Source organism: Sitophilus oryzae, unplaced genomic scaffold (assembly GCF_002938485.1).
Source record: "Sitophilus oryzae breed Bouriz unplaced genomic scaffold, Soryzae_2.0 scaffold_1495_pilon_pilon, whole genome shotgun sequence".
Classification (NCBI taxonomy): Eukaryota; Metazoa; Arthropoda; class Insecta; order Coleoptera; family Curculionidae; genus Sitophilus; species Sitophilus oryzae.
In genome coordinates this window covers 2,485-18,902 of record NW_022146164.1, presented here as the reverse complement: position 1 = coordinate 18,902, position 16,418 = coordinate 2,485, and the positions used below count along the sequence as shown (strand labels likewise).

Here is a 16,418-nt window from a genome sequence, read left to right as displayed (position 1 = left end):
CCAGAACCCCTCATCATTAAGTGCGCCGAGACGACAACCATTCGTGCTATAAACTTTTGTACGACTGATATCGGAGATGGAGACTAACCTCTGTAAAACCGTCTCAGATACTAGCTTTTCTCAAAGCCTTGTCAAAACAGTTTTGCTTTTTCTGTGTTCGCCCGATATTAGTACATATTCTGTAAAAATATAGATTCTTGTTTGATCGTTTTTTGTTGTCTTTCAGTATGGATTGATCCAATTGTCTAATGAGTCTAATGTTATTTTTTATACTGCTCGTTTGCTGTCTAATACTTAAGATATTTTAGTCATTTTATAGGTATATTTACAAATTCGTTGGTTGGAGAACAAGGAATATGTAAATATACTTTTTATTAATTATTTAATAATAATTTGAGAAAATAGTCTTCAACGAAAAATGTCCCTTAATGGAGAAAAAGCATGTACCAAATTTCATAAAAATATCTGAAGTAGCTCTGGCTTGACACCCTGAATCTAAAAAACATAACATCTTAGAACAACTTTTTACCTAAAATATCATTGAAAAATCACTCTGTAAAATGTCGGACGCTTATTTCAATATTTAATCCATAGGTAAATATACAAATTTACCGAGAAAATATAAGCAAAACTTTAAGTTTCCAAAATTAAACTCTTTTTATATATATAAGACTTTTATTCAAGAATATAATATTTTATCACCTTTATACGATACGATTAACATAATACGCGCAAGAAAACTACAATGGCCTATTTGTCCTAATTATTAAACCATTAATCAAAAAAGAAATACCTCGCCATGTTGCCATTCACGCCCGCTTTCATAGAAAGTTTAAGTCAATCTGCAAGTCATCTTTCAATGTGCACATCTGCCCAAAAGAACTCTGGGAATCTATAGAATTTTGGAATCGTTTTTTTCGGTTCGAAAAACATCACTGTACGCCTACGATGACTTTCTTTTATTTATTTATCGTTTCTAACCCCTACTTTATTTTACGGTTCTTAAGAGGCGGGAAAACTGATTTTAGCAGACTAATTGATGGAATTAGGTGATGAGACGTGGGTAAGCATCGATTTTTGCCTGATACCGATAACGTAACATAAAAAATAATTTGTATTACATATTTAAAATCGTTTGCTATTAATTTTATTTTTGTACCTAAAGGAACTATTAAAATGAAAGTGTATCGTATATATTGTGTATTGGTGAAACTGATTTTGATGATCTTTTTTAAGCAATTTGTAGTTAAATTATTTGACATTTTAGTGTTTCGTTTTAAATTAAAAATGAAAGTTCCCCATCTGTCAGTTATACGAGGAAACACAAAATGTTCTTATTTGGTGAATGTCAGCACCTTGTGGAATATGTTAAAAGGCAAGGAATTTGATCATCTAGGGTGCATCTTTTTTGTATAGTTTATTTTTTTATTCATCTCAATAGTTTTTGGAGATATTTGCTTTTTGAAAAAGACACTAACATTTTTTCATATTTTACATTAAAACCATACCTTGCTTTTTGGTCCCAGTCAACAGACCTGTCAGTTAGTGTTATAATTAATTTAATGTCATATCTTATATGATATATATATATATATATATATATATATATATATATATATATACAGTATATATATATATATATATATATATATATATATATATATAAATTCATTATTATTTGTTGTTGGCCGTTGGGCAGTTACTCTAGCAGAGATGGTTTTAAGTCCAGAAGTTGTATCCGCTTTAGTAGTTGCTTTAATTGAAGTATACCGGGTGTCGCATCGTCGAGTGACATAAGAAATCCCATTTACATTTTAATGGGGTCAATTATTGGCTTCCATAATTATTTTAGAGAATTTATTTAGGCGTTTATTGAAGAGAACTAAAACCCACATTCAAAAGAATAACTTTAGATATTTTTGATTAGCCCGTTTACGAGTTATCGCCGATTTCTTTTAAATATTTCTCCTTCTTATGGCCCTGTATTTACTTATGAGCACCAGTCAAGGTAAAAGATAACTGTCAAATGAAGTTGTCATTTCAGAAATTTATCTATTTAGTTCTTTATTATTATTATTAAAAACTCATACCTACATCGAAAATATTAGCTATGAATTACACTACCAAAGAAAAAGTATTGATGATTAAATGGTATTATCAAAGAAATAGTTATCAAAAGGTGTCGGACATGTTTGCTGCTCTGTATCCGAATAGACCGATACCTGGAAAATCTACAGTCGCAAGGAATATCCAGAGATTTGAGACCAAAGGTACCCTAATAAATAACTGCAGATGTGAAACAAGGCAGGAACAAAGAGAAGATGCAAGAAATGATACCGACTTGGTAGTTTTATTGTGCGTGGAAGAGAACGATGGAAAGATCAGCACAAGGAAACTTGAGGATGAAATAGGAATAGATCACACCACAGCGTTTCGAATTTTGAAACGACATAAATTCCTTCAAATATGAAAAGCACCAAGAGCTACGAGATGGGGACGAAATACGGCGGCAGGCGTTTTGTTTTGATATGATGGAAAGAGCAAACACGGATAGGGAATTTTTAAAATACATATGTTTCACTGACGAATGCACGTTTACCTTAAATAATGAACCCAGTGTTCAAAAGTATCGATATTGGAACAAAGAAAACCAACACAGGTTTGTCGAAACAAGGACGCAATATCCACAGAAAGTAAATGTTTGGGCGGGGATGTGACAATATTATCGGGCCAGTATTTCTTACGCGAAATTTAAATGCAGAATATTATTTGGAACTACTCGAAAATCATATTTTACCTGCTTTACATGATGCCGCTAGGGATAATCAGGAAGTTTGGTACCAAAATGGCTGCCCGGCACATAGTACCCTGGCTGTTCGGGAATATTTATATAGACCATAGTTTTAACGGAAACGTTATTGGCCTAAATCATACAGTAAATTGGCCAGCAAGATCTCCTGATATTTCGCCAAATGATTTCTTTCTCTGGGGCCATTTAAAAAACAGGATATACAAGGATAAAAAATACCCAAATCTAGACGAGTTAAAAAATGCTATTTCTGCCGAATGCAATAGAATTTCAGTTTACCAACTAGCGAATGTAAGAAGATAATTTTATGATCGCCTGGGTTATTGTCTAGCAGTCGATGGAGGAATATTTGAACATCTTAAATCCTAAAGTTCTAACAATTTAATAATACCTAAATTAATAAGTTATTAAATATTGTAATAATACTATAATTAACCTTGCAATTGATTACTTTATTTTACTTTAATTCATATTAATTTGTATTTATAAATACATTTTTAAGATTTCCAATGTAGGAATGAGTTTCCAATAATAATAAAGCACTAAATAGGTAAATTTCTGAAATGACAACTTCATTTGACAGTTATCTTTTACCTTGACTGGTGCTCATAAGTAAATACAGGGTCATAAGAAAGGAGAAATATTTAAAAAGAACTCGGCGATAGCTCGTAAACGCGCTAATCAAAAATATCTAAATTTATTCTTTTGAATGTGGGTTTTAGTGCTCTTCAATAAACCTAAATATAATTATTCTCTAAAATAGTTAGGGAAGCAAATAATTGACCCCATTAAAATTTACATGGGATGTCCCATCCGACGACCAAACCAAACACCCGGTATAGTATATAGTTGCGTTAATTGAAGATTATAGAGATCAAAATTATGTCGCTAACAAATTTAGGTGTGCACGAAGTATAGTACAATCGCTTCCTCGAGACAAATTCATATGCTAGAGTCCAGGAACCTTTGTATGAGAACTTCGAATCGAGACGATCGACTTATTGTAAGTTTATCACTAAGGAACGAACTGACGAAGTATGAAGGGTCTATTAGAAGAATATTAAACGAAGTAAATCTTATATCAAGAAAGCCTGCTTGACCACAACTTACTAGGTCTTGTGACTAGGACCAAAAGCAAAGGCATGATTTTAATGTAAAAATGACGAAAAATTCTTGTGTCTTCTTCAAAAGCGAATATCTCCAACAAAAATAAAGCTATTGAGATGAACCAAAAAACAAATTAACGGTAAAGAATATACCTGGATGATAAAATGATTCCTTGCTGTCATAACATATTCCTCAGGGTTTTTCAAACTTTCACCAAAATATCAACATTTTGTTTTCCCCCGTAAATTGACAGATGGGAACTCTTTCATTTTAATTTGGAAAGAAATGCTGAAAAAGTTAAACAATTTTACTACATACTTCTTAAAAAAAAATCATAAAAATCGATCCATCAGGAACAAAATATATTAAGTTTAAAATACACCAAAATTTTAAGGTGCCTTGCTTATCTTAAAATCTTTGAATATTTTATAAAAATTAACGATTTTATATATAGAAGAAAATGTTGTATACCTTATTGTGGGTAATATTGTAATAATAGGCTTTGTCAAATTAACTACTTGCTACTGGATTATTGTATTATATACGGCTTATTCTACTTGTACAAAGCTTAAATACAAGTATGTTAATCCGTAACATCATTGGTCCAGAACAGAAGATGCTTCAACGTCTTGAGAGAATTTAATGGCTATTCACCACATATATAATTAAAGAAAATCTATAATTACATTCTTGAACAACGTGATTACATATGTATGGCCGTAAATGGTTTCTAATTAGATTTTTCATCATCAAGGTTAATAGTTGTTGGATCTTTTAAATATAGTTTAATGTTATTTTTAAACTATGCGATGAACATTGAATTCTATTTTAGATATTTCTAATAAACCCCAATTACTTATTAAATAATCAACAATGTTTTTTCGCTTTTTCAGATGAATCAAACATGTAAAGTTTGGGTGGTGAACCAGCAGCGGGATTCCATTTGGTGCCTTTACTTGTGAGGGCTGCAAGGTAGTTTAATGTTTAAAATTTAAATTAAAATGTTGCCATCATATTCAAATTCAAATTTCTTTATTAGACCCCATTAAGTTTTACAGAATAATATTAGTATTAATAAATGTGTGTCTAAAGGGATCAAACCGCGATTAAAAAAACCGATACAATGGCACAAAGTGCCAGAGTGGTGCGACCCCAAATACAAAATAGAAATAAATTAAATTATAGAAATAAACAAAATTAAAAAAATGAAAATTATATAAAAAAAGTGAAAATATAATTTTATCAGGGATGAGCGGAGATAAGCAGAGAGGCATAATGAAACAGTGTAAAAACCGGAACAGCAACCAATGACGGGCATATCAGAAGAACAAGATCTCACAAATCAGTCGAATAAATTATAATATTTACGAATTTAGTAAATGATTTTTAATTTGTTTTTTTAATCTGTAAAGGATTGAAATTTAAAGTTATTAGAAAAATATTATTCCACAAATGTGGCGCTGTAAAACTGAAAGAGTTTGGAAGTTAGCTGTTCGGTGTTGAGGAATTTTAAAATAATGCACATGCCTAGTCGAATGATCATGGTCAACGTAATGAAATAGTGGGAATAAATAGGGAGGCTGTTTTGTAGTTAAAATTCCATAAATGAATGTCATTAAATGAAATTGTCGTTTATTAGTCATGGATAAAGTAGATAAATTATTAAGATGTGGCGTTATATGATCTCTAAAAATAATGTTAAAAGAAAACCGTAGATACGAATTCGATGTACCATAAACAACATCGCCGTGATCAAATAAAGATAAAATAAGTGTGTCACATAATTGATACTTAGTCTTTGTTGGTATATATTTCTTAGACGAAAAATTCTTTTTTTAGACGGATTTTTAGTCTCTGAAGCAATGGGTATCACAACATTATCTATATGAATATTCGTCTTACCAGCCGTATGTGTAATTTTGTTTATATCACTGCCAAATATTATAACACAAGATTTATCGGCATTTAATTTTAAACTATGATCCGGAGCATATTTATTAATTTTATTCATAGAGTCGTTAAAATTTAACTGAAATTGTGCCAAATTATTAATATCTATATTGCAATAAATTTGAGAATCATCTGCATATTGCTGCAATTTAGAAAACTGCAGTTCCTTATCCATGTCAGCTACATAATAATGAAAGTAAAAGTGACCCCAGAATAGATTCCTGAGGAACCCCAGAAATCATATGGATATAATTAGGTTTTTGTTTTAAACTTCCCCTTTTTAAGACAACACAATGTGATCTATCTTTTAAAAGGTTTTTTAACAATACTAAAGAGCCGCCCGAAAATCCAAAATATTGTAATTTTGCTAGAAGCAATGACTGATCTAGACAATCAAATGCTTTACTAAAGTTTAGTGAGCTAAGACATGTCATATTTTTATTATCTTGATTTGTTCTAATATAATTAACCAGCTTCAGTAGACAAATGATAGTGCTGTAGTTCTTACGAAAACCAGACTGGCATTCAGGTATTAGTTTATTTGAATCTACAAATGAAACAATTTGATTATGTAGATGGTTTTCTATAATTTTAGAAATTGCTGGCAAAATACTCACGGGTAGCTCAGATCGTTATTATTTAAAGGTTTGGAAATTTTACAGAGAGGTGTTAATACAGTGTTAATAATAGCTTTTTTCCATATTTCGGGATAGACACTGAAAGAAAAACAAGTGTAAAGAACAGATATTTTAATGTTTTGCGTGCACCTATGCGTTACCTACTAACCAGGCTTTTATTTTATTTTTTACACAATCAACTGTGATACCAGCAATCGCAATTCGGTAACAACAAACACTAATGGATTAAAGTCATTGCGACAATTGCTTCTAACCGGGTTATTCAGGCAGGGTAATGTTGGCAATATGTCGTCGATATTACAATAAGTATGTGATCGTTGAACCATATACATTTTCTTTGTTTCTCTTTTTCTCCTTGTTTAATCGAAATTTGTATGTATTGTATGATTATTTTGCATTTTTTGTATTAGTGTATTCAAAAAACAACATATCAATCAAAATACAACAAATCAAAATACAACATACAACATATTTATAAGATGCACACATTATAATCTTTTGTAACCATGATATTATTACAAAAAATACCGTAAGATCTAAAAAATGTCAAAGAATGACAATTGTATAAGAAATGTGTGTCCTAAAATGCTTAGTTTCGAGATACAGGATACAGGGTGTAGAAATTTCATTTTTATTTGGATTTTTTCCAAATAATTTCATTTTAATGAAAATTGCTGTCTGTGAGTTTGGTTTGGTTTTGGGCTGGTAAAGTCAAAACTGTCTCCTCTTACCCTCTACAGGCTCACCGCAAAGAAGAGATTTCGATAGGCGGTTTTCTTACATCCTGCAGAAATCAAAACAAAAAAAGAGCTCTCTCTCTCTCTCTCTCTCTCTCTCTCTCTCTCTCTCTCTTGCCTTGCCCCCACTTACTTGCCAAGTAAACTGTAAAAAAGACCCATTGAACAAACCATAATTTGCGTTAATTCCTTAAATCATTCTTCTTTGCGTTATTTCTTATAAACCAGACAATTAAAATAAACACGGACCAATAGATATCAAAACAAAGCCGAAGAAAAAACGCCGACGCCGCGTTGCATATCTCAAGATCGCCTAATAACAACAATATTCGATCTTGGACGCGCTCTGCTTGGCGCGACCTCTGGCTCCGGACGCGCGTTTTTCGTCCAAATCATCGGCTCGCCGCTCAAATTGGACGTGACACTTGACGCTGTCGCGGTTCAACAAGCATAAAATCAGATCGTGGCTATTTATACCGGCTGAGATATGGTTGCCGTTTGCGAGTTTGTGTAAATTGAAATGTGCAACGGAATGTTTTGCGTAAAAACTAGCTCGTTGGCTTTTAAAGTCCTAAAGATCTCTACGAGTGACATTGACATGGTTCATTATGTTGTTTCTTATTAATGTTTAAAGTGACAGTGGAAAATAATGCATTCCAAATAAGAAAGAAGTAAAGAAAATTTTGGAAGAAGATTAAAATAGGTCACACTTATCTAACCCCTTCATTCTTCTTGGTAAAGGACCATTTAGTCTCAGGATAGATTAGGTTAGGTTGGGTTGCCAGCATATATTCCCAGGACAGTCCTCTTTTGATATCACTGTCCTCTTTTCTCTCGCATTGGAAAAGTCGTCTTTTTGACATACCAAACTTAAAATCTAAAAATATTCACTCTATCATACAATGGGTTAAAAAATGGTTAATCTGTGTCTTTTGCTACTCCACTCGTTTGCTGAAAATAAATGAAGAAATATTTATGTGTACAAGAAATCAAGTTGCAAAATCCGCCTTATCCATTTAAAAAAAATGAGCTTAATGACATAAACACAGTCCCAAACTGCAACAAAAGTCGCCTATTCCTAGATAAAATTCACTACAAATTACGTTACTGCAGCGAAATCCATCTTATACATTTACATTTGATTTTTATTGTCATTATTGTTACAAATCCCGCATTTTTTCCGATGTGCTGCTTCCTCTAGTCCCTCCAAAAAATCGTGCCCTAAAACTTTAAAGCGTCGGTTTTCCAGTGCCGGACAGTGGTACAGCAGTTGATCTATAGTTTCTTCTTCCTCTCCCAGCTTCTCTGTAGTCTTCCATCTCACGAGGTTTACCCCCATGGGACAGTTTCCAGTAACTACACCTATAATTTTGCGTAATAAGTTCTTTCTGTGATCTAGTAGTTGTTTTGCCTCTTTTTTATCTACCACTGGCCACAGTTTTCGAGCTGTAGCGCAGTCCTCACGGTGTCAAGTCTCTTGCTATTGGCCTTGATGGTGGTTCCTTCAGTGTGTTGATCGTCACAAGTAGCGGGTCGTCTGCCACGGCCTCTCCCCTGGTCAGCTCTTTGGCGAATCTATCCGCTTCTTGGTTGTCCACCAGATTGCTGTGGCCGGGCACTCAGCACAGAGTGATCCCGCTTTGACCTAGCCAGGGCAGTGCTTCTAGGTGGTTCATCACAGTTTTCGATCCCACCGATTGCATATTGATGCTTTAAGAAGCATCATCATGTAATAATATCAATAATCAATAATATAAATGAATAGCTTTAAGAAGCGTCCAAACTGTCAGAGTCCGATATCTCAATGATAACAGATATTCAGGCTGGGCAGCAATGCTATATCCAAACTGCTTCCATTTAAATCTGGAATAACTTATGAAAAGAATACGAAATTTTCAAAAATGAAGCAATTAAAATGTCCGTGAAGAAATAAAGTTTTTTTTATTTTATATTTTAGTACTATTTTATCTACTAAATTTGACAGATATAAGGCAATTTTAACAGTTGCTATGGAAATTTTTTATTTGTTTATTACTATAAAAAAGATATAAATAAAAATATAAATATCTCTCCAAATCTTTAATATTTACATCATCTCTGATGGCTGCATCTTTTCACTTTCGTGCTTGTTAGCCGAATCTAAATCGTTTATCTCGCTTGCGCCATCGTACACATATTAATTCTTCGCCGATAAAACAAACAATTTCTTTCGCGCGAAGGCTTAGATTTGCGCAAGAAAAGGGGAACAAGGATAAGAAGAAGAAGAATCGAGCACGTCTCTTCCGGCCTAAGAACAATTCAAATGAGTTCCTTCCGTTCGCGGTTGCGTAACGTTAGTCATCCTTTTTACGCTCTGATTGAATGGGAGCGATTATGTAATGGTCGGTAGGTATGCAAAACGCCCGGATTGTTTTGGGCGCCTATTCCAAAACTTTATAAGACAATGTTATTTAGGTGATTTGAAATTATTTTATCTTACGTACAGTATGTCACATTTCAATTATTTCTCACAGTGTGAGTGAGTGTTCTTCTACCCAGTGTACATTTTAATTATTTCTCACAACTAATAGTCTGTATTGCCTCCTCGAGCCTCAATGCAAGCTGTGAGACGACGTGGCATGCTCTCAATTAAGTTGTCCAGAAGATGTTGAGGAATGACTTCCCATGTTTCGCTTGCAGCAATTTTCAATTCATTTAAGGTACGGGGAGATCATTCCTTTTGGCAACCATGGCGTTTAGCATGTCCCAAGCATGCTCGATCACATTCATATCTGAAGACATCGGTGGCCACCACGGTTTTCTTATACCCTCTTCCTCACAAAATTCGCGAACCGCTAAAGTGCGATGGGGAGGAGCATTATCGTCCATGTAAACAAATTCATCCCCCACTGCCCCTCGAAATGGACGCACAATAGGCTATAAAACGTCTCTAAGATAAGAGGCACCTGTCATTGTGCCATCAATAAAAACAAGTGGAGTTCGAGCTCCATGCATTATACCTGCCCATTTAAGCTGCATTTAAGCGTGCTCGTCTTCCAGATGCTCTCCAGACTATAGTTCGTCGCGAGTCTGATACTAGGCCTATTCTTGTTTCATCACAAAATGACGAGGGTCCAATTAGGTCCATTTGTTCTCATCTCTTCAGCCCATTGTAGTCGCTGTAATTTTGTGCTGTAAATTAAGCTTCGAAACACATAGAGGCCTCCTTAAATGTAATCGTCTGTCATTGAGTTTTTCTTGCTATGTGGTCTTTCTTGAAACATTTACTCCTTCAAGGCGAGCTAACTCATTTTAATAGCAGTACTAGAAAGCAGGGATTGCACCGTGCAATTAGGAATATTTGACGGTCTTGCACAACAGTAATAACTCTCTTTCTACCTCTTCCAGGTCGGTCTGTAACCTCGTTTGTCTCCCTGATTATTTTTAATATTCGCGAAACATCGCTTTGGTTAACTCTACAATTTCAGCTATTGCAGCTTGCCGGTAGCCCTGTTGAGACAGTGTTACTATTCTGACTATTAAACTGTGAAATAATGTTTCTAGACATTTTAAGGCCAAAACAATGGGCAAAAATAGCTTTATTAATTATTTGTGGATTTTCATCATTTCAAGAAATAGGTCACACACTGTAATTATGCTACTTTTCATAATGCTCTAAAGTATTTAGGGCGTTGTCTTTGCATCGGGAGTCCTTCGAGGACGCCGACCATCCAGTTCAGCGGGTCGGACGTTGGCCAATCCGTCTTCGATCTCGTGCAACGCACTTTAACACTGTTGCCTCGCACCGCCGCCCAACTGTGTAATCGTTGACTAATTTCGTACAATTATATTCAAATGGAGAATGAAGAAAAAAAGGAGGAAAGTACGACCGGAACATGAGACGGAACGTGGCGCTATTCAAATGAGGAAAAAACTTATTTTACGTATTTTATTTTTATATTCAACAGCTGAACTTTATTTAGAAAAACGTTATTTACTCGAAATTTAAAGAACTAATGCCTCTAAATTAGAAAAAAAAAAACTATTTCAATGTGCCCAAACCATGTTTAGGACTAATAAAAACTAGATAAAATGTTTGAAACATTTCTTTGTTTATAGAAACTCAAATTTGTACAAATTTTCCCGAACCTCATAAAATAAATTGGAATTGTTGAATAAATTGAAATTTCAATCTAGAGTGCCATGGTTCTGTTAAAACACTAATTTTTAATCAAGGGCAGGCTCATTACCGTGTTTGGAAAAAAGTCTTTTTTATGAAAAATTTGGCACCACACACACTTGGTGTTTGGAGTCAAATTGTTGATACATTTTTATGGCTCTGACACTTTAACTTTATTTGCTATTTTTTAACTCAAAACATTAAAAGAATGACATATGATGTAATTCTATTCAAATGCCATTTTCTATCAAATGAAGTAAAAATTACGAAGGTGTCATAAAAATCAAAAGTTGTACTAATTTAGTGTTGCCAAACGTCCTCTATTCCAGAGGACAGAGGACATTCCCCTTTTTGATCTCACTGTCCTGTTTTCTCCCGCGTATTGAAAAAATCCTCTTTTTTACATAAAAAACTTAAAATCTAAAAATGTTTGTGTATGGCCACAATGGCTTTAAAAATGGTTAATCTGTGTCTTTCGTTACTCCCACTCGTTTGTACGGTTGTATTTTACGTTTACTTATTTTACGTTTACTGACATTTGGGCGAGGTTTCAAAAATATTTCACTTGTGCCTCTTTTTTACCATCCCGTCCTCTATTTTTTATTTTGAAAGTTAGCAACTCTATACTAATTTCCGGTGACAACAGGAGGTAACCGAAACTCAACTGAATATATACGAATTTCATAATTTTCATTTATGTTATATACTAACATAACAAATTTAGTATTTTTATTTGAAAAAATAAAAGTTATAGAGGGTGGACCACTTTTGAGAAACACACGGTATACTATTAAGCAAATGATACAATATTTAATGCACATTAAATAATTTAGTTCGAGACCATGCAAATAGTAAAGAGAGCGAAAAAGAGCAAACAAAGGTAAAAAAGCGAAACGCGCGTGAATCCCGTTTTACGTATGGCACAGCGCCATCGCCCGGTCATGCGTGGCAACTACCGGCGCTCCGTCCGACCGACTTTTCACGCTCGACGGAATCGGAAATTGAAAATGACGCGTCGGCGACGTGACGCAATCGTGCCGAAACGCTACCGTTTTTGGGGCGTTTTATTTTCGATTTTTACCGGCTAATTTGGCGTGAAGAAACGAAATGGAAAACGATTTGAAGATTCGACCTTGATATACATTTTGTGACCAGCTGAGTTAACAAAATGTAATAGAATCTACTAAAACAATTATAAGCAAAGATAGATAAATAGATGTACAAAAGTTCTTCAGCCAGACAGTTTGGATATATGAATTATAACAAGATATACAGGGGTGGGCCGAACTGTATTCAGGAAACTTCGGCAGCATATTCTGCAGATAAAAATAAGTAAAAAAGTTCGTATAAAATATATGTTCTAAAATGCTTAGTTTCGGAGATACAAGGTGTAGAAATTTCATTTTTTATTTCGATTTGAGTAAACGTAACGTAAAGTAACTGCGATATTTCGATGAAAATTGGTGTCTGGAAGTTATTTGACAGAAATTTGATTTTGATGCCAGTATGACTCCTATTTGTAGGGGGCTCCACCTACATGTCTTTTAACTGTTTTGAAGAGTTTTTTGTCTTTATTCGATAGAAAATGACACTGTGAATAGAATGACATATGTCAGCACGGCATTTTCACTTTAAAAAATCCTGTTCTAAATTTCAATCACAGCTACCGTCTATGTTAAAACCGTTAATTGCTAATTAAGGAGCCTCGTTAAAATAGATTTGGTTGTCTAATGTTTTTCGTTTGTTGTCCTGGTCCGTTAAAAGATGTAAATGTCCTTCTATTTAGAGAGTGTCATTTCTATCAGATAAAGAAATAAAAATATGGTACTGAAGGTATCATTTAAAAATCAAAGTTGTAGTCATTCCGGTGAAATCGAGTACAAAACAATTAGACGTCAATCAATCTAATTTATGTCATATGTTAATCTAGTTGTTTTTGTCAAAAAAAGCCAAAATTTATAGGGGTGAGAGAAATTCTAAGACAAGTGGAGCTAATTTGTCATCTGACATTTTGTAATGTTATTTAAATTCAAGAGTTGTGTTTTTCAAATTGGTGTAAAAATATAATATTTACTCCTCAGAAACATAGCCAAATAAATGCAATACACAATAAAATAAAAAAATATTACAGTATTTTTTTTTAAAAAAATGTGTTATACTAAATCGGTTAAAATGGTATTGCTTTTTAATATTAAATTTTACAAAATAATATACAGAAATATTCAACTTATTAATTCATATTTCTAGAAAATTATGCAACAACAAATTAAGAGTGTGCTTTTTATATTGTTTAATAACGTTAAAGTAATGTATATTACGAAAATTGAAAAAAATGATATGATAAATTGAGCTTTATAAGGTTAAGTTCACAAGTCCATGTCTATCTACAAATCGGTCAGTTCAATTTCAAAATATGTCGACTTTCATCAATATGCAACGACACCTGCGGTCAATTCAATTATCGAGAACAAATATTCCTTTTATTTTTCCCACATTTTTAAAACAACTACGAACTTTCGACATCACAAGGTCGATAGGGTATAAACTTGTTTTTGTTGTTAGTGTACGTTTTTTACATGACAAAATCAAATAAATCACCAGAAACATTTGTTTTTAACGCGTCTTTTTTTTTCTTGTTCAAGTCTTTCTTCGGACGATCCTACAACAACATCAGCTCGATCAACGACTGTAAGAACAACAACAAATGTATCATCAACAAGAAAAACAGAACCGCCTGCAAAGCTTGTAGGTTACGCAAGTGTATGCTAGTGGGGATGTCCAAGAGCGGGTCCAGATATGGTAGACGATCAAACTGGTTCAAAATCCATTGTTTACTGCAGGAACAACAGCAGAAACAAATGCAAGAGAATGGAGAGGACGGTGGCAATCAGGAGTTACTGCAGCCCCCGATGAACACACCTGTCAGCAATCAACAAATGGGAATGAGACTCCTGAGCGCCGGGTCTTTTCCTCCGCCTTTACTGCATTTGCCCAGAACCAGAGAAGAACTCTTGCTTTTTGGAATTGAAGAACCTCTCAGACACTCTGCATCGCCTTCAGTTAGCAGTCCCGAATCGCATAACTCTGATTCGTCCGTCGAAGTTCCAGATGCTCGACGATTACCACTCATTCCAGGATTATTACCGCCAACGTTTCTTCCGCCGCCTGGATTCCTGTTTCCACCTCCATTCTATCCAGGATTACTCCAACCAGCCCTACCCAACCACACCATCAATAACAATAACAACGAAAAAATCGTGAGGACGGTGAATCGTGAAGTCAAAAGAGAGTACTTAGACGCTGTACTGCAACTCCAACGTACCTCCACGCCCCCAGAAGATCCAGAAGATGACGAGGACGAGGAAGTTGATGTAAAAACCATCACCACGCCACACGTGAGTCCAGTACAAGACACCCCAATTGATCTAAGCATGAGATCTATGAGCGAAAGAGGTTCATCCCCAGCTCAGTCTGAAAGATCCGGTATTTCAGTGATGACAGAAAGGTTTCATGGGAGTGAAGGAGACGAGGAGAGCGACTGCGACTCGGAAAATCGAGGTCTCAAAGGCCTAACGTTAGTCAGGCCCACTCCGTTGGATCTGACGACTAAAGTCTGACCTTGTGATGATACGTGTTTTAGCTATTTACTTAATTTATTTTTGGAACGAATGAAACTTAAAGGTGAACGCACACTGAATCGACTTCACCCGGTCCATTTAACTAAGAGCTGTCGACAGTTTTTACTTTAAGATCCAGACCGATCGACGCGCGACGGTGGCGACGTCAATTCAATGCTCGGGGATACATTTAAATCTATACAGGATGTTCCAAAAACATGTGCCATCTCTCGTGGGGAGATTCCTCACGTAAAAATTATATTATTTTTCCATATCAACATTGGTCCGATTCTGCTTTGTTCCGCAGCTACAGGGTGTTAAAAAATCTTAATAACCTTTCGATTTATTATAATTTCCTTCAAGTACTTTTAATTTGATTTGAATGAAATTTTGAGGTAAAAGTTACTATAAAGTGTCGATAAATTATTCAGGGACGATGCATATGGGTTATCACTGGAATAGTTTTCAAAAAAACATGTGCGCCACTGATTTTTTCTTTGATTTCTCAAATTTTGTAGGCCGTCTAATACCACTTAAAAGTTATCTGTTGATATTTTGTCGATGATGAGATAAACGCAATATTATTAATCACAATTAATAAAATTAAAAATAAAATTAAAATGAAAAATTTTTATATTTTACCTAATTTACTATTAAATATTATTAGTATTAGTCAACTACAGAAATTTCAAATAATAAAAAAATAATGATATTTAAGATAATTACAAAAGACCTAATTTTAAAAGTTTTAACATCCTGTAACTCTAACCAAACCAAGCTATGCATTTCCATATGCATGTTTCAAAGGAACTTTTTAATATAAATCTTGTTTTTACATCAGGAATCTCCCCACGAGAGATGGTACATGTTTTTTGAAACACCTGGTATCAAGCGAAACCCATCGATAGCTCTTAGTTAAGTGGACCTGGCGAGGTTGATTCAGTCCACGTTCGCCTTAAGACAATCTATAGACGATCTACATCGAGAATATTCATAATGTGCATAAGAATTTTATAATGTACATAATTTGGTTACTTTAAAACTACAACATTTCAAATTAATTTTGATGTAAGCTTCTAAACACAGTTCTAGTTCCTCCTTGACTCCACCAAGTAAATACTTTATGACCGTTTTATTGTTAATAGCAGTAATCCACTAACTAATATATCGAAGAATCTTAGATATATGAACCTAATGAATAAAAATTTAGCAATTGCTTTTTCTTTTAAAGTAATCTCTTTTGCTTCCAGCAATTGCTTTAAATTACAGAGGTTGCTTCTAGCTAAAGCTATTTCTTAAAAAATAGAAGCAATTGACTGACATTTGCTTAAAATGATATGAATACATTGAGGAAAAGCTTTTGCTAGATTTGTAATTGAATAATTCGAGTTTGGTTTATTT

At 34.1% G+C, this 16,418-nt stretch overlaps 1 protein-coding gene across 1 annotated transcript; it reads left to right on the top strand.

Moving 5' to 3' along the window:
* The first annotated feature begins 4,809 nt into the window (after positions 1-4,809).
* LOC115877641 (knirps-related protein-like) lies at positions 4,810-15,208 on the top strand. Its single transcript, XM_030893882.1, is given in 4 exon segments — positions 4,810-4,833; positions 4,836-4,857; positions 4,860-4,888; positions 14,043-15,208. Coding segments are annotated over 4 exon segments (1,050 nt in total). The 3' UTR covers positions 15,018-15,208.
* The last annotated feature ends 1,210 nt before the right edge of the window (positions 15,209-16,418 follow it).